We start from the raw sequence: 18,921 nt of genomic DNA on the forward strand, positions 1-18,921 counted from the left end.
GCTTCATTTCTTCATTTTACAGTGAATCCTTTTAGTCTAACCATTGGCGATTGTACTTTCTGTAGTGAAGTGTTTCTTTCTGTCCTTTGCCAATTTACTCACTATCACAAATCATTATCACCATCCGCTAAAAAATTCGTAAGTCATTTTTCTTTTCCACTACTGTCTAATGAAGTCTTTTTTTTGTCTCCTCCTAGAGTGGAGCCAAGCGTCTCCCAAAGGAGGAAATCAAGTGCCCCAGTGGTTGGTACTTTAAGGATGAATGGAAGGTTGAAAAGAATGGAGCCATTGATGAGTCAGGTAAGTAATTTTCTATCTGGTCTTTTTTTTTATAGCCTGAGCTTTAGCTGGATCAGCCACACCCTCTGGGGCCAGTGATTATTGACAGGTCTGTTTGCATATGTCATTTTCTACCAGCCTGGCAGTAGGCCTATCTGGCCATCTCGCTTTCTATACTGTTGAGTCCTTTTTTCTTTTCCTTTCTTTTGCATGTCATTGTCTGCCACTTTGCCTATCCTGTCTTTTTTTTCTGTCTGAGTCCATTTGTTTCTTGATCTTATCTTTCGTCTATTTTTTATACACTGTTTGTTTACCATTGTAGGTCTTCCCTTGATTCTTTCTGTTGTCTCCTGCTCTGAGTATCAAACATGTTGGAATCATACCGCACTATAAAGCTCCTCCAGGAGGCCCTCAGTGCTCCCAGTACCAGTCTTCCAGAACCGGACAGTAAGCTAGGGCTGCTGGAGACCAGTTTGTTTCTGCCCTCCTGCTGCTGAGCCAAGCTCGAGCAGGGGAAGGCAGAACAAAAGATATCCTGTCACAGGGAGGTGTGACCACGGCCAAGACAGGGTTTAGTGTATTGGGGCAGGGTGGGAGCGCTTGCCAGCACAATTGAGACTGCTTTTAGGGCATATTTGGTGCCCTCCCTGCATACTCCAGTTCAAACTAGTTCAGGGAGCCGTTGGCTCCCGCTCTGGCACGAAACTGGACAAAGGACATGGGAGTATTCTCCCCACTCTCTGGCCTCTCCTCTGGGAGGGACCCCTGAATCGTTCCAACCCTTTCCTTATGATGCTTAAGGGTTTACTTGTGGGTGGGTCCCTAGATTTGTCATGGGACAAGATTCAGATCAGGACACCACTTCATCTTTGACCATCTGGGCACTCTGGAATTCGCTGGACTTCGCTCTGAGCACCAAGACTGCAACGGGGAAGACTCCTGCTGCTCCTGGTCTCGTCGTCCTGCTTGTCTGCTGCAATGTCCGCCCCTTTGTTCCATACAGGATCCTTCTAAGGCCTGTGGACATCCAAGACACCTGAAGGAATCTCCTTTGAAGTGAAGGAGTCACTTCCCTGCATCTGTAGGCAACACAACCAAGCTTACCCGGCTGCTGCTCCTGGTCTCCCACCGATTCTGGGAGCCCAGATGGTAGTTCTACAACTCACTTGAGGCAGGCATTGTCTTCTCACCGAGTTTGAAGCCAGTATCCCTCGTCAGAACCGCAGGAACCAACCCCCTGTGCACTGCGTTGACATGCCGTTGCCAAGGCTTGTTGGCTTTCTTTCGCCAGCGATCTTCGGGCTCAAAGAAGCTCCAGCCTCAAGCATCTCCAACGACCAAGATCTTTGTCCTCACCGCATCCCTTCCACAGTGGGCCTGCATCTTTGGGGAGCTGCTCAAGGTCCTCTAGCGACTCCTGTGCCTACGGCCTGTGGGTCCTCTCGAGGGTCTTCTTTGACTCCAGTGGTCTCCCCTGATTGCTCGGGGCGTACTCCGACTCCCCTTTTTGTGGTGAGTCACTTGTGCCTTGCTGGACTAACTCTGCTCCTTTTTCGCTTGCCACGTTGTTTGCGCTTGCCAAGGCTTGTTGGTGTTCCTGACGGACACTGACACTTCAGCTCTTGTCATCCGGCATGGGACAGCTAGTGAATGGCTCCTGGTCTTTCACAGCGTTGCCTGATCCACACAGCTGCAGCTCCAAGGTCATTGTCAACTCTCCTGCATCGTTCGACATCAGTGGGCATTCGTCTTCTGTGCCTCCTGGTCACTCCTGAGTGGCATAGACTCTGTCCCCTTCAACTTGAATTCACCTTTGGGTACCACCAGACACTTTCACCTTTTTCAACAGCAGCATCTTCCTGAAGTCCTCCATTGTGTTTGACGTCGGCTTCTGACGCCACTTCACACCTATGCACCTGGCTTTCCTGGTGTAGGTATCCTGGTTCCTAGGGTATCCACGGGTGGGGTTTCTCTCCAATCTTCTGTCTTCCACGGGGCTTCTGCAGGGTCCACTGGGAAGGGTCATTCTTCTTTAAAATTGCAACCACGATTTACCCAATGACTTGAATTGAGCACATGGTTGTGTTCCCACACTGCAGACTGCCTTCGTGGGTTTCCTGGGTACTTACCTTGCTTGGATGGTTCCTTGGGTTCCCAACAATACTACGTCTTCCGGGTACAGTCTTTTTTTTAATAAACTTTTTTATTAAAGTTAAAGCACAGAATCATTGGTACAAAACATTTGTGGGGTATATCACTTATGCAGTACAGTAAATTGGTGTTGAACACATCATAAATTAAAGAATTATGGGTTCTCAATTCTAGTCCGTTTCATTGCCATATCTTCTGTGGGAGATGTACATATTTCCCCCCAAAGGCGTTCCAACCTCCCCATTTTCTATCCCACTTCTTAGGGCAGCCCCTCCTCTTGTAGACCTCTTTTTCTGCAATCATGCATTTGTCCATTTCTGCTACCCAACCAATCGTAAGCGGCAATTTGTTAGAACCCCAGGACATAGCCACGGCTCGTTTAACCAATAAGTATCTCAGCGCCACCCATTGCAGCTCAACTTCCGTTAGGTCGGTGGGCGCCCATATATTTAGGATCCCCATTTTTGGCGAAAGTTGGATGTGTTTGCCCAAGGTGTCTTTCATCTTTGTGGTGGTTCTAACCCAAAACGGGCGTATACGGGGACAGTCCCAGAGGATGTGATAAAAGGAACCGCATAACGCATTGCTCCGGCTACCTATTTACGCCAGGAGGATGCCAGAGAGGTAGGTTCTATGGAGTATTTTTAATTGTATGAGGCAGAAGCAGTGGTTCATGGCTTTTTCTCTGGGGGACATTAAAGCGGTCTGCCAGTCTTCATCGTCTAATTCCCCTAAGTCTGCTTGCCAGCGGTTTTGCAGAGCTTGAAAGGTGTCGGGTAAGTTATTGCAAGGTTTGCGGTAAGTACAAGAGATGGCTTTAGTCAGAAGTGGTTCGGTAAGTAGCCGGTCCTCTAAAGGGGAGGCATCTGGTAGGGAAGGGAGGTCGGGATATTGGTAAGAATGGCGAGTCGGGTTTGTAGGTACCGAAAGATCTCTCCTTGAGCGAGTGTGTGTTTGGTTTGCAGTTCTTTAAATGTGAGAATTTTCCCTTTAGCAATCAAGTCCCCCAAATTGGTGATTCCAATAGTATTCCATTTGTCAAATCCTTTATGAAAGCGGAGCGATCCTAATCGTTGCGAGGACCTCAGCGGTGTAGCCTTGGTGAACTTATCCGCCCAACCCAGGCGTTTGTTGGCTTTATGCCAAACCGCCACCGTATGTGACATGGGTCCTAAGTATCGGTTATTTCGGACTTTGCTGTAGAGACCTCCCATATATCCTTCTCTGCCTGTTTGGTATTTCTCTAAATGAAAGGCTGGGTTTGTTGGAGATCCATGGATCCAGTGGTTAACGGGTACCAGTTGGGAGGCCCAATAGTAAAGGCGGAGATCCGGAAGGGCTATTCCTCCGTCATACCACCCCTTGGTGAGTTTCTGAAGGGCGATTGTAGGAGAGTAGGATCTGCTTCACATGGGTACCCCCACTTTTTGCTAGTGTTTCACTGTTTTTCAACCTTAGTCTGGCTGTGGCCCTGCTAATCAGGACCCCAGCTTAGCTGCTTCCTCTCTAAAATGGTTTCCATTTACATTGGGTACATTTCTAATTGGATTCTGGAGTGCCTTATAAGCCCCTAGTATATGGTATACTATGTACCTAGGGCATAGGTACCTCAGAGGCATACCAGGGGCCGAAGCATGTATTATGCTACCCCTGGGAAGCACTCCAAAATGACACCACAGGTCTGCTACTGCAGCCTGGGTAAGGTGGTGCTTGCACCCCTTACTGTGGTATAGGCTACCTATATCACTACCATTGCACACACATATAAAACCTATAAGTCAATCCTATGGCAGGCCTTAACAATCCTGAAGGCAGAGTGCTTGGTTTTTATGTGAGAGGGTGCCCCTGCATGAGCAGAGCCCCTCTAATGCTGTTTGTGGTGCAGCCTGACCATATAATCTTAAGTGCATTATAACCTCGCGGTAAATGCTAACTTTGGGCTGGCTGCACGGAAACATGTCGTGTTTGGTGTCAAACGCTTTGGAATATTACGCCCCCCCCCCCCCCCGCCAGTTCTGGCGGCGGGGGTAGCATTCCACCCTTCTAGAGGGAGAGACATGTTCACACTGGTCTACCCGGTTAAGACTTTCTAAATGGAGGCCACTGCCACAGACACGGGTCTGGCCTCCTGCTGCTGACCAAAACTCCAGCAGGGGAGGCCTGGACAATAGGTTTCCTGTCCCAGGGAGGTGTAACCACCTCCCCAGACAGGCAGATGTGTATTGGGGCTGGGCAGGAGCACTCTCTGGTGCTTTGAAGTCCTGCACTGGGGGCACACTTGGTGTCCCTGTGCATAGTCCAGTTCAAACCGGTTGCAGGGGCTTCCTGCCCCTGCTCTGGCACGAAACTGGACAAAGGAAATGAGTGTAACCACCCCTCTTTCCAAACCCTCCCATAGGTGGGTCCCTAGAGTATGTCCAACTTTAGATTACCCTGGACGAAACTCTGCAAGATATATCCTGGACCTTCGACGTTCTATTTCAACTAGAAGACTTAAAAAATCTCCCTTGGGGTCAAGGAGTGACTTCCCTGCTTGGCAGGCACCAAAGAAGCAACTGTCCGGTCTGCCATTCTGAAGCTCCCGCCGGACACCGAAGTCTATGCAACCCCAGTGGTGGATTTCCAGACTTCCCCGAGGCTACCCTGAGTCCACAGCAAAGCTGAGGCCCGTGGCTATCGTGGGTGACGTGGAACCGTGACCCCTGGACACTGTGATCTTTTGCTGATCCATCATCTTCCTGGCCCTCCTCGAAGTTGTGCTTTAGGCTCAGAGTAGCCCCAGCCTTGAGCACCTCCAGCACCGAAGATCTCTGGCCTCCACTCCACGAGTGACCCGTGGGCCAGTTTTAAGTGCGACCACTCGAGGCTCCTTCGCGATCACTAGCCCGTTGGCTAGTGGGTCCCCACGAAGGCGACTCCTCTTCTGATTGGGCTTTCCTGGTTGCTCCAGACGTGCCCCGACTTACCCTCGCTGGAAGAGTCCCCCAGACCTTGCTGGTCTGCACCGACATCCTTTCTCTGTTTCCAAGTGACTTGCCGTTGCCAAGGCTTGTTGGGTCCAATCTGGTCGCGGACACCGCAGCACTCGACAGACTTCGTGGGACAGCTCGAATCCAGCTCCTGGTCATCGTCGACGCCTCCTGGACCTCGTGGCTGAAGAGTCAAGACACCCGTCAACTCACCTGAAGCACCCAACATCTGTGGGCATTGGACTATCGTGCCCTTGGTCACTGGTAAGTGACCCAGACTCTGTCCCCTCTGCTTTCAGGTTCCTTCCATCCTAGATTCAGGCTTGGATCTCTCCGGACACTTCTCCTCTTCATGGCAGCAGCACTTCCTGAGCAGCTTCCATCTCTAAGTCCAAAAGGGTTCGCTCGTAGTCATCCTCTAAGTGTCCTTAAACTCTTAATTTCCAACCGCGACTTTCCCCATAGAAGTTAAGGGTGATTCGCGGCTGTGTTCTCACACTGCACACGTCCCCGTGGGTCCCCTGTGTCACTACCTTGGGTGGTTCCTTGTGGTCCAAGCACTTCTACAGGCTCTAGGCCTTGTGTCTAGTTCAGTCGTGGTTCTTATACCACTTTATTGGTATATGGTTTGGTACACCCCTAGGGCCCAAACGTGTATTTGTGCTTTTACTGTTGAATACTGACTTGTAACTTAAGTACGTCGAACTCCAGCCTCATAAAGAAACTAGAGGGGTGTGTGTGTTATCTTAAATACACATATTTTAAATATATACCTGGTGTGGTTGTCCTTTCATTTGATCATTCAAGAGATTATAGACTGGTAAAACAAGCTGCTTTACATTTCCTCAAGACTTAGCCTGAAGGCTGCTCTCCATAGCTACCACTAGGATAGCTTTCAACAAAGGTTGTCTTTAACCTATCACCATAAAGGGTTGATTGGACTGATACAAGATGCCCACTATAACTAGTGGACAGCATATATCAGGCCAACTTCTCACAGCGATACGTGGAGCTTTCCCGTACCATATTAAGGTACGGAGTTCTCCTTCTATGGTGTTGAAATAACTATCTGCTATGGGGAACGGGCAATTCTGGAGGACATATAAGAATCGGGGAAGTGCAAGTATTTTAAATAGAGCTGCTCTGCCAAGAAGGGACAGGGGCAGCGACCTGCAGTGTCGCACGTCATCCTGTAGCCGCTTTAGGGGGCCTAGGAGATTGTGTTCATAGAACAGTTTGGGGTCGGTGTGATGAAGATGCCCAAGTATTTAAAACCTGCCACTGCGCACTGGATTGAGTATCCGCGAGATAGACGAGACGGAGGGCCATGGAGCACGTATAATATTGATTTGGACCAGTTGCTAGAGTAGCCTGCGTATTTGCCAAAGTTGGTGATGATATTAAATAAACTGTTAAGGGAGGTTCGGGGGGATGCCAGATATATAAGGATATCATCTGCATATAGTGATATTTTGTCTTCTATATCCTCACTCCATTTTAGTCCCCTTATTGAAACATCCCGTCTTATCCAATGGGCTAACGGTTCTAAGGTGAGTGCAAACAATAGGAGGGACAGAGGACAGCCTTGTCTGGTGCCTCTTTGCAAGGCAAATGTGCGGGAGGTGTGATTGTTCACCCTGACCTGTCCCAGTAAGTCTTTGTATAGTAGTTCCACCCATCGTCTAAAATTGGGGCCAAAGCCCAGCCAAGCCAGTACCTCGAAAAGATAAGGCCACTCTATCGAGTCGAAAGCCATGGTGGCGTCTAATGACAGTATGACCGCATCGTCACGCAGATAGGGTTGCCTACCCAGGACATTTTGGACCCGTCGAATATTGAGGGCGGTATTTCGACCTGGTACGAATCTGATTGGTCTTCATGGACCAGAGAGGGGAGCACAGCTATTAGTCGGGCTGCAAGAAGTTTGGCCAGCACCTTGGCTTCTGAGCTAATTAATGAAATAGGCCTATATGAGCCACAGTGTGTTGCTGGTTTACCTGGTTTACGGATGACCACTATATTAGCTAATCTTTGATCTAAAGGAAGGACTCCACTCTCCCTACTCTCATCATACATGTTTTTAAGGTGTGGAGCTACCTTAAGAACCATCCCTTTGAGGAACTCAATGGGGATCCCATTGGGTCCCATCACTTTTCCAGAATTTATAGCAAAGATAGCTTTTCAAACCTCTTCTGCCGTAATATCGGCGTCCAAGGCATCCCTGTCAGCATCTGATAGTGTTGGCAGAACCATTTCTTCCAAGAGCTGGCGAGATTCCTCGAAGGAGTATGAGGTTTTAGAGGTGTATATGTCCTTCAGGTGATTCGCAAACGTATCCGCTACCTCTTGGGGGTTTGTCACCCGCCTCCCATCTTCCAGTACAATTTTTGGGACCCATTACGACTCCTGATCTCGTTTTTCCAGCCAGGCCAGCATTTTTCCAGCCCGCTCCCCAAGTTCATAGACCCTGTGTCGAGTTTGAAGTAGCCTGATTTGGGCTTTTTCTCTTGCTAGCTCTTTGTACTCCAATTGTTTTTTTCGGAGTTTGTGGGCTGTGGTTTCAGTGGGAGAGGTGTTGTGCTCTGTCTCCAGAAGAAGCAAGTCGCTCTCTAACCGGGGTAGTTGTTTGCTGTGGTTCCTGAGGTATCCTATTTTTAAACCTAGAGCGCGACCCTTGGACCCTGCCTCCGCCGAGAACTATAGACCCATTTCCAACATCCCACTCCTTGCCAAAGTTCTGGAAACATGTGTGCATCAGCAGCTAAGCCTTCACATCAACAACTTTCACCTGCTAGATGACTTTCAATCAGGCTTCAGACCGGGACACAGCACAGAAACCACCCTCCTCCACATTGTTGATGATGCTCTCCAAGCCCTAGATCTAGGCAAAACCTGTCTCCTAATCCTTCTAGACCTTTCTTCCGCCTTTGATATGGTGAACCACGAAATTCTCCTTGAACGCCTCAAATTCAGGATGAGGTTGGAGGGAACCGTCCTTGAATGGTTTAGATCCTTCCTCCAAAACCGCTCACAAAGAGTCCTCATCAATGGCGATCTATCCGCCCCCTCTCCAGTCTCCGTGGGAGTCCCCCAAGGATCAACCCTCTCCCCTACCCTTTTCAACCTCTACCTTGAACCTCTCACCGAGGTGCTTCGTGCCGCCAACATCTCCTACCTTATGTATGCTGACGACACACAGGTCTACATAAAAATCTCTTCCCCTCCGGACATTTTCTCCCTAAACAAGGCACTGAAGCTAACAGTCCACTGGCTCACTGCCAACCAGCTTAAACTCAACGCAAATAAAACCGAATTCCTTCTGATCTCCCCACCCAAACCAAATCCAGACATCCAGGAATGGATCAAGACAATCACGGCACTAGAATCAGAATCAGAATCAGAAAATAGCTTTATTCGATTTAGTCAGAGAAATCACAAAAGCACAATTAAATATCATATCAACTGTTATAAAAAACTATTAAAAAACCATCCATTAAAAACTTTAAAAAGGTTTCCGAATGGTCAACCAGATAACATTTTCAGTTCATTGATAGTCTGCATCTAATTACACTTTTTAAAAACATGGCAACCAAATGTGTTGACGTTTCATCTTCCAACATGCGTAATTTTAGCAGTGCCAATCTACATTGTCTCAATCCCCAACGTTTCAATAAAAGTTTTAGATACTTGTTTCATGGCAGTGTATAAAATTTACAAAACAAAGTGCAGTGTATCAATGATTGTTGTGAAATATCGTCACAGGGGCAGAGTATCATCTCTTTAGACCAATTATTCGGTTCCGGGAATGTAATCCATCTGAAAAAAGTGCCCCCCCTAAAACGGGTCAATAACATCCTAGAATAACAACTCTGGGTATTTACTAGATAATCCTGTAGCCCAGGTCTCTGTAAAATTAAATGATTTTCCATTACCGATACCTTCTTTCCTTCTACTTGCCACCGTTTTGTCTCTAAGGTAATAAGACAAATCTCTTTTAGTTTTTTTCGTGATATTCTTGTTAAGAGATCCGGGGAGTCAAAGAATTCAGGGTACCCAATCTCCTTAAAAAAAGTTTTAACATAAGTGAGCCACTTAATGTTTAATGCACCCTGTAACTTTAAACAATCTTGAAATATGTTCCTATTTAATTCTGTCTCCTTAGTCGTCCACACCTTATGCCACAGTAAAATAGGACTCATTTTAATAAGATCTGTAACATAGGTCAGACCTAACTCCTTGTGGCAAACAAACGTAGAGGTTGACTTTGGTACTGCTAACAGGTATCTGAGAAAAGTGTTCTCACAGAGTTGAATCTCTCGAGTGTCTGCTATCCCCCACATTCCTGCTCCATAAGTTACTGTTGAAATACATTTTAATTTGTAGATTTCAAGTAAGATATGTACTGGCCTGCCTCCCACTTTATTGGCAAATTGTTGTATTGCCCCAATAGCACGAGAAAACGCTAGTTTTCTTGTGTGTGCGGCAGCGGACCAAGACCCATTTTGTTCAAACACTATTCCCAGATAAGAAAAGGTTTTGGTTTGTTCTATCCTTGATTTCCCTAAAAAGATCTTACATTGGGTGTTCCTTTTATGTGAACAACACATAGTAAAGGTTTTCCCTATGTTAATTTTTAAGCCCCTATCACTCATGTAGTCAGAGAAAGAACAAAGTGTTTGCTGTAATCCCCTCTGGGTCCTGGCCATGATTACCGCGTCATCCACATAAAGTAAGATGGGGGCTGAATTTTCTCCTATTTGGGGGTAATCTTGATTTTCATTAACTAAATGGGTTGCCACGTTATTAATATAAAGGTTGAACAGAAATGGGGCTAAAATGCAACCCTGTCGTACTCCTTTTTTTATGGGGAATTTCCTTGAGCATTGGCCCTCTTTACCAAATTTTACTCTTGCTCCCGCCCCTCTATATAATTCCTTGACAAAAAGTAATATGTGGTTATCAATGCCTAATTCCATTAAGGTACCCCACTAAACTGCCCTCCTACCATTGTTAACTCAGCAAAATCCCTGGGAATAACCCTTGACGGCAGCTTGAATATGCACAGCCATATAAACGCGATGGCCAAAACGGCTAGATTCCACCTGAGCTACCTAAGAAACCTAAAACCCTTCCTCGATAGGTCCGACCTTAAAATGGCTACCCAGGCCCTTGTCATCTCCAGACTTGAATATGGATGCTCTACTCTCGCAGGGCTACCCAAGAACCCTCTGGCCCCACTGAAAGCCTGCCTCAACATCGCTGCCAGACTCATAACGGGCTCAAAAAAATTTGACCACATCTCTCCCCACCTCAAAGCTCTGAACTGGCTTCCCCTGGAGGCCAGAATACAATTTAAACTGGCTTGCATAACTCACAAAGCTCTGTACACAAACTCACCGACATTTCTTGCACAAAAACTCTTGATATCCGGACAGGCCAGAAATTCCCGATCTGCCAAAAACCTGCTGTTGCAGCCAGCACACTTCCGGAAGAAAAAAACCTACAACCGAGCCTTCTCTGGAGCCGCTCCAAGAATCTGGAACGCTCTTCCACCCTCCATTAGAAGACTCCTGTCCTTGGCACACTTTAAGAAGGAGACCAAAACTTTCTTAATGGGAAAATACCTCATCTAGCGAACTCTTTACAATCACCTCATAGACTTGCCTCTTGTACCTTATAACTACCTGTTCAAATTATTTTTTTTCCCCCTATTATTTATCCCAAATGTAGCGTCGACCTCAGCTATGGTGCACCTCGTGGATTGGAAACCTTTTATTGTTACTCTGCATGCTTAAATTTTTCTCCCTCATGTAGCTTGACTTTAGACGGCGTGCTCCTCCTGTATCCTTTTCTCTCCCAGTGTGATCCCTCCCATCCTTATGTTTTATTCCCCCCCTTCAATCCTGTAAAGCGCTCTGATACCCTCACGGGTCTGGTTCGCGCTCTATAAAACTGTAAAAGAAATAAATAAATAAAGTGACTGCCTTATAAACCTCCCATATGGTATTTGCTGAGTCTACAGAGCCTAGAGTTTCAGCAAAATGGTGATCTGTATGTTCGGCTAGGTCTTCTTCAATGTCTGGAATAGTGAGTAGCCATGGATTGATAATTATGGGGCCGCGGGCCAGGCGTCGATGAAAGGTAAGTTCAACCCTGAGGGGAGAATGGTCGGAGATACCCCTTGGGAGTCCCTGAGGATGTTGGAAGTTCTCTACGTCTGGGAGGAAGGGGAAAAAATAGTCAATGCGGGACATGCTGTTATGTGCATCAGAATAGTGCGTGAAGTGAGTTCCATCTGGGTTCTACGTGCGCCATATGTCTGTAAGTCCCATAGCTTGGGTAAAGTCCGCTAGGGAAGTGTGGCGTCCGGGAGAGGCTCTTTGGGGGTGTCTGTCAATTGTATCGTCCATAGTCATGTTGAAGTCTCCACCTAGAACGAGCGTGCCCGGGGGAGGATCTATGAGTATTTTGCCAAGTTCTTGCAGTGCCAGTTTGACCAGGGCTGGTGGGAGATAAGCTGAAATTATGTTTAGTTTTTTTCTCTCCCATGTGGCCTCTAGAACGGCGAATCTGCCCTGCGGGTCGGCCCTAATGAGGGTGGGAGTGAGGACTAGGTTTTTGCGCATGAGGATACCGGTGCCTCTAGAGCCAGACGTAAAACTTGCGTGGGCCACAAGCCTGGATCCCCATCTATGGAGTGCTTTGCAGCTATTACCTACTAGGTGGGTTTCCTGCAGTAGTACAAGATCTGGTGAATGTCGTTTAAGGTATTGCAGGACTATCTCCCTCTTTATCTTGCTACCTAGCCCATTGATGTTCCACGTCAGTATGGATAGTTTTATATCTTTAGAGTCAGCCATGTCTAATATTTCGAGACACTGAGTATGGAGCCACTAGCCAATAGTCGCTGCTCTGGCAGTGGACCCGGTGGTGAAGAGCAGTATGTGACCGTGGTGTACTTGGGAACCCCTCTATTCTACGTCTCTTGATTGTCAGCAGATGTTGTTGTGTGCTATGGTGAGTTAAAAGTTCCCCACTGATTTGTGTGTACCGTGCAACGAAAACCAAACAAACAAAACCCCAATTGATCCCCCCTCCCTGCCCTGAGCCCCCCACCCAGCCCCCCTGCCCGTGGAATCTGAACTATCCACACCCCAACAAGGCAGAGTACCTGACGCCCTCCCTCCCATTTGTGAGGTGCCTGGCTAACCACCTCCAGCCCTCGCCGTCCATCATGATGTTAGTATTATGCAATTAAACGACTTGTAATACGGTCCAATCCAGTAGTAACTTATTTCGATAGTGTCAAAACAGTGGAACGTTCGTTTGGTTTCGTAAGTCCCCAAACTGATATGCAATTTAATGTAATCTCATGGGGTCTTTGTATGAGATTATAGGGTTACCGATTCAGTAGGCGTGGATCTAATTCCTCAGTAAAATTCATGGGACCTTACAGCTTGAGTTAATGTGTGTCTTTTGGGTCTCCCTCCAACTGTTTCTCTCTCGTAGCGGGAAGTGTCTGCTGGCTACAATTAGGTCCACCATTATTTCGTCCATCTGAGTGTTTGCCTGCTCGGCGCCAGCCTTCTATCCAATCCCAGGCCTCCTCTGGCGACAAGAAGAACCAAGTCTTACCTTCAGACTCCACTCGGAGTTTGGCCGGAAACAGCATGGAGTATTTGATATTTTTATCACGGAGGGCTTTCTTTACTGCTGTAAAGCTGAGTCTTTGTGCCTGTACCTTGACCGTGTAGTCCGGGAAGAATGTGATGTTTGCATTATCTATTTTCAGTGGAGGTCCGGCTCTTGCAGTTTGTAGGATAACATCTCTATCCCGAAAATTAAACATTTTTGCAATCATCAGTCGTGCAGGAGCTCCGGGTTTAGGGCGCCCACCGGGAACCCTGTGAGCTCGCTCGATGGAAAAATAGCTGGAGAGACGTTTGGGTTGGAGTTTATTGAGGATAAGGTCCTCCACAAAGAGGTCGGCTGCTGGTCCTTCCATTCGTTCGGGTACTCCAAGGATACAGATGTTATTTTTTCTAGCCCTCCCTTCATAATCGTCGAGGAGCTCCTCCATCCTTTTCTGCTGGTGCTGTAATTGTGCGACCTGGTCTTGGAGGGCTGAGGTGTCAGTCACCAGGGCTGCCGTGGTAGTCTCGACTTCTCGAACTCGAGAGTCCATCTTTTTCAAATACGCTCTCAGAAGAGTCACCTCAATGTTCACGGAGTCAATGTGCGATTCTAGGGATGTTCGCACCCCTGCTATGGCCTCCATGACATCCTCCCGGGTACAGTCTTAACTCGAGTGATTCGCATCCCTCTATTTTAGTATATGATTAGGTCTCCCCCGGGCGACCACTGTGTATTCATGCTACTTACCGATTTTTATTGCAAAGTATTCAGTGCATTGTGTTATTTTTCCAGGTAAGAGGTATCCTTATGTGTTAGTGAGTGTCTTATGATAAATACATATTTTTATAAATACACTGTGTGGTTCTTTTTCACTTAACCTATACCTATAAGATTAAGATCTGGTAAAACAAGCTGCTTTACACTCCTTCTGGACTAAGCCTGAAGGCTGCTCTCCACAGCTACCACTTAGAGAGCTTTCTAAGGTTGTCTAAGACCATTAAAATCCGCATAAGGGTTGTCTGGATTAGTGCAGGGTGCTACACTTACATAAGTGAGCACCATATACTATGCCAACCTCCTACTCTGTCTATATTCGTCCATCTCTCGAGCTGTGTTTAGTTTTTTCCATGCCCGCCTCTGTCTGACGCCTTTCCTTTGTCTTTCTCCCTTTTTCTGTCTCACTACACTTCTCTGACTGCCAGCATACACTTTCTCAGTTTTTTCCCCGAATATGCCAGTCCTCTCTGTCTAGCTACTTTCTTGCATTGTCTGCTTGGCCAATGTCTACCTGCACACAAGTCTGGAATTCCTGTCTCTCTAAAGTAATAATAATTTATGCCTGACCTTTGCATGTCCTTAGCTTTGGGTTGTGGCACAAAATCTTAGCTTTCATGACCAGAGCTAAAGATTTGGATGCCATTTGCAGAGGAACCACAGACTCTCAAATTTTGGTTCTTTCTTTTCAACTAATGAAATGAAACGTGGCTTCAAACATTTCCGGGTCCCAGTTTAATATTTTCTGGTCTCCTTGGCATGGTCCCTCAGTTTTCTTCTTCTTATGCCTCTGTCTTTTAATGACCAGATTCAAACAAATGATGTTGATGTCAGTCCCTCCGAAGCTTACCAACATGTTTTGTGCTTTCAGTGTCTATGAGCCTAACACCTCCTTCCTCCACTGAACACTGTTTGACTCTTTACCAACTGCTTTTTATAACGAGCTTGTATTTCAGTATTTCCCATCCCCTTTTGGATTTAACGCTCCATGGAATATTCAGGATTTTAATGCTAGGAACGAGAAAGTGCCCCATGGGAAATGTGTTCTTACTGACTATCTCGCCCCAGCATCTGACACTTTTCTCTAAGGCCACAGGCCAGTCAGAGACAACAGTGGTAAAACTTCTGTGGTATTTCATACTCAGAACATGTAGTGGTTTCAATTGTAGAGCCCTTTCATTCTATGTATATCGGTGTTTGCAATACGGTGCCTTCCAAGTATCTCTTGGGTAATCTCATGTGCTAATTCACCATGCACATTAGAGAAGTGTCTAGAGGTGTGGTAGCCTAATTTTCTGGTTGCATAGGTCAGAGCTGATAGTCCTGTGAATCAATCCTAGGTGACGTCTAAGGCTACATCATGTTCTAGGGCAGTAATTCTTTTGGCCAGCCATATAAGAGAACGTACCCTGGATACCACAGTGCTGGGAGGGTGACAGGACCTCAACCGTTTGATCCCAGTTAAGACTTCAAGTGGTCTGCAGTCCAACCTTCCTCCATTGGAGCCTATAGTGATACGACCAGGGCTTCTTCTAGGCCTCTGGAGATATTGGAGTTCCTTTTTGGCTGATGTGCTATGGTTTTTCCTCTGGATACTTGGAGAGGTTACGATGCTTTTATCGGATGATGTGCTAAGGGTTGCTTCTCGCAGAATCCTTGTTTCACTCAAATTATCAACCATGAAGTTCACACTAAGCACATGAAGCATATGAAGCGGCGGGCGAGCTCACTACAGGCACCAGTACTTTACCGGGGCAGCAGGGGGCTACATCTCCCATTATCCATAGCGCCAGGAGGCGCCAACGCCGTGATCTACGCGCCGGAGGTGCATAAAAGGCATTCCGGGGCTCCCGCGGCGATGGGACGAGCGCGGGTGTGCCAGGGTCGCGCCTGGGCCTAGAGTGAGCCTGTCTGCGCCCGTCAGAGACTGGAAAAGGCTGGGCTGGGACCCCCTCCCCCTAACGTGTACGGCTTAGTGGCACAAGAGGACCGGGTCTGACTCACAAGATGGGAAACGGAAAACGACAACTACAACTAATAGAGGTGGGTCTACACACACTTTAGACTCCTTTCTTATAAGAGCAACTGATGCACTTGATAAGGAGATTTTATTTGTCGAACGAAGGCTATCTATGGGGGGAATTGGTGCGTCAGGTGCTGGGATCGAGTCTACAAATAGGGAGGAACATACCACGCCAGTAACTGATCCCCAACTTATAAACTCAGAGTCTACCACTACTCGGCCCAAACGTACGATTTCCTGAATTCCCAACGCCTTACTCTCCCCTACGGGCCCATCAGAACCCCCCCTGAAGAAGAAGAAAGGTGGGGGGAGGCCAACAAAAGAAAAAACTGTTACACCCCAAGAATCAAACGTTTTCCACTCATCTTTTATGGATTCATTTATTTTAAAAATAGAGCTGTCAATTACTGTTTTACTTCAACCGTTGATAGACAAGACTGTCCTGAATCGAGACAAAAATCGAATCTGGTCGATTTGTAGGGGGAGACCAAAACAACGACAATACCGGCTGTCGTATTAATTGCCCAGCTAATCAGGACTTACCAACACCTGGCATAAATATGATCCTGGGGGGAATCCGAACAGACTCCCCTAGCAATCAGCTGCAACTCGTCACTCAAAATATCAATTCCATGGTCCCAAAAACAACTACTGCCAATAATACTGGTAATCTACCGCAAGGAACATTCAAGGACACTACCCGGCCCCTCGTATGAGATAAGATCAAACCAAAGGACTGGACAGGCCAAAAGTGGCCAAATGGTAATATTAACAAATGTTCCGAAACTACATAATGCCCAAGTGGAGACAACTGAACAATTGATGTCTAAAGCAAGTCACTGGTTTAACCAATTGGTAGGGGGTCAAAAGTCGATGCTGCCATATATCTTAATGGCCAGAAGAGTGTATTGAAGGCGATTGTGTTTTGGTCAATTTTAACTCTTCCCAATTGGTTCGCAACTTATTACAAATACTACCTACTGGCCCAACATCGCCCACCCAAATATTTGCCTTACCGTTGGGATATTTGTTTAAACCTAACACACCGGGGTTGTGAGGTGGACAATCTCCCGTATTGGACTTGGTCCCCCCCCCCTTGTTTAATCCTCCCCAATACTCTCTGGGTCCTTTTCCTGCCCCCCCCCCTTTGCATACATATTAGATTCAATACACTTACAGACCCAGAGGGTTGTGATCGACACAACCCAACAGGTGTGTCCCTACTCCTGTTTAAAATCCACCTTTACGGGTTCCAGAAACACAATTGCCTGTAATTGAAACATTTGATCAGTCTAAACCTATCGCATTTATGTCATGGAATATTGCTGGCCTGAGTAGCAAAATTCAGGACCCAGATTGGATAAACATTGTAACTACATATGATCGGATTTGTTTCTAGGAAACATGGGAGGTCGAGCAGACCGACCTGGATGGTTATCGCACGTTTTATACCGCCGCCCTCCCATCAAGATTATTATAGCAATGGGGTAACCCGATAGGCCACTGGACTCGGGTAAAGGGTGGTACAAAAGTTAGTGTCACAGTGGAGAACAGTCAAAACACATATAAATAAGGAAAAGATCTTTGTTATCTAATCAGACATCACCATTAAATTGTACCCAAAATGGTTGTGATTTTATTTAAAAGGTAGTGCACATATATACATCAGCAATTAAAATTTACAACCTATCCAGCCAGACAACTGGCCAGCACATACATGACAAATCATAACACAATTGATGCAGATATCAAATCTCTGTCATCTATGTTTGACAATACAACAAAACAACACACTGTCAACGTTTTGACCCTATAAAGAACAGGAAACTTTACGGTTTTGTGATGAAATAAAATCACAACCATTTTGGGTACAATTTAATGGTGATCTCTGATTTTTGATTAGATAACAAAGATCTTTTCCCTATTTATATGTGTTTTGACAGTTCTCTACCCCCATCAAGATCAGGCAGAGCTAGGGGAGGGATCTTAACTCTATTACGAAATACTCCATGGATGAAAGTCGTTTCATTTTATAATGCTTCCCCCCTTTTATCACTTACAATTTTTAAAAGGTCCAGATGAAGACATTATTGTTTTAGTTAACTTTTATAACAATAACTTTCTAGGTGATATGAAAACGTTTGCAGACCAGTTGGAGATAGATATTTACAATAGCTCCAGCACTTTAAAGGTCACCCCAAAAATACTCTGATTGGGCCATTTTAATGCACATTGTTGTCTGCCCTCAAACTCAGCAGCATGTGGTTTTAATGATGACGAAGGGGATCCCCTATACCATTTCAATCAAAACCAGTATGGGGAAACCCTGAACAGACTTCTAGTGATTAATAACCTAGAGATTTGTAATCCGACTGGTATCTCTTCTGGCATGTTGTATAACATGTTTGGCATACCCTCTCAGGGCAGTTTCGATTACATAATCGCAGCGGAACCCCTTAAAAAACTTATCTCTAGTTTCAAGATCAGTTACTTAAATTTTAGCGATCACGCTGCGGTTACTGGAAAATGAAATGGGCAGGAATTCATTCAGAACAGATAAGGGACATCAAGCCCACGATTACAAAAGCTAATGGGATAACAATAAAATGGGCCTTAGCAGTTAAAGCATCCCTTGTCCCAAAGATAATCAAAAAGAGACAGAGGGACATCTTAACATGCCTAGAATCTGCTTCAAATCCAACCCAAATAACCACATATTAACTGAGGTTAGGCATCATTTATCCAGGAAAAAAACAACTACCATAACAGCAGGGCCTAGATGGTTCCATCATGCGTGCACTAAATTACTAACAGCTTTGCATCAGGCCCTGGGGGTAATTCCTAGAGTTAAAACCTTAGTGAAGCAACTCTGCTTACAATATAATGAGGCCAGGAAAAAACAGAATTAAAACCTTAAACGAAGAAACATGGGAACAATTCCACCAAGCGGCAATTGCAAAAAACTCTAAGGATTTTTAGAGTATTATTAACGCCCCCTTCCTCAAATCACCATCAGCTCCTACATTGGACTGTCATGTTGATGAGGAATCTTGGGTCGGGTATTTTCCCGCATATTTAACCCTAATGCGG

At 46.2% G+C, this 18,921-nt stretch overlaps 1 protein-coding gene across 1 annotated transcript in view; it reads left to right on the forward strand.

The window, feature by feature from the left end:
• LOC146784224 (myoferlin-like) overlaps positions 1–18,921 on the forward strand; it is a 3,625,175-nt gene that overhangs the window by 677,737 nt on the left and 2,928,517 nt on the right. Inside the window, exon 5 of the mRNA XM_085634512.1 lies at positions 198–300. Coding sequence (XP_085490638.1) covers positions 198–300 — 103 coding nt within the window. The remainder of the gene's footprint in view (positions 1–197; positions 301–18,921) is intronic.

Source organism: Triturus cristatus, chromosome 11 (genome assembly GCF_964204655.1).
Source record: "Triturus cristatus chromosome 11, aTriCri1.1, whole genome shotgun sequence".
In the NCBI taxonomy this organism is placed as follows: domain Eukaryota; kingdom Metazoa; phylum Chordata; class Amphibia; order Caudata; family Salamandridae; genus Triturus; species Triturus cristatus.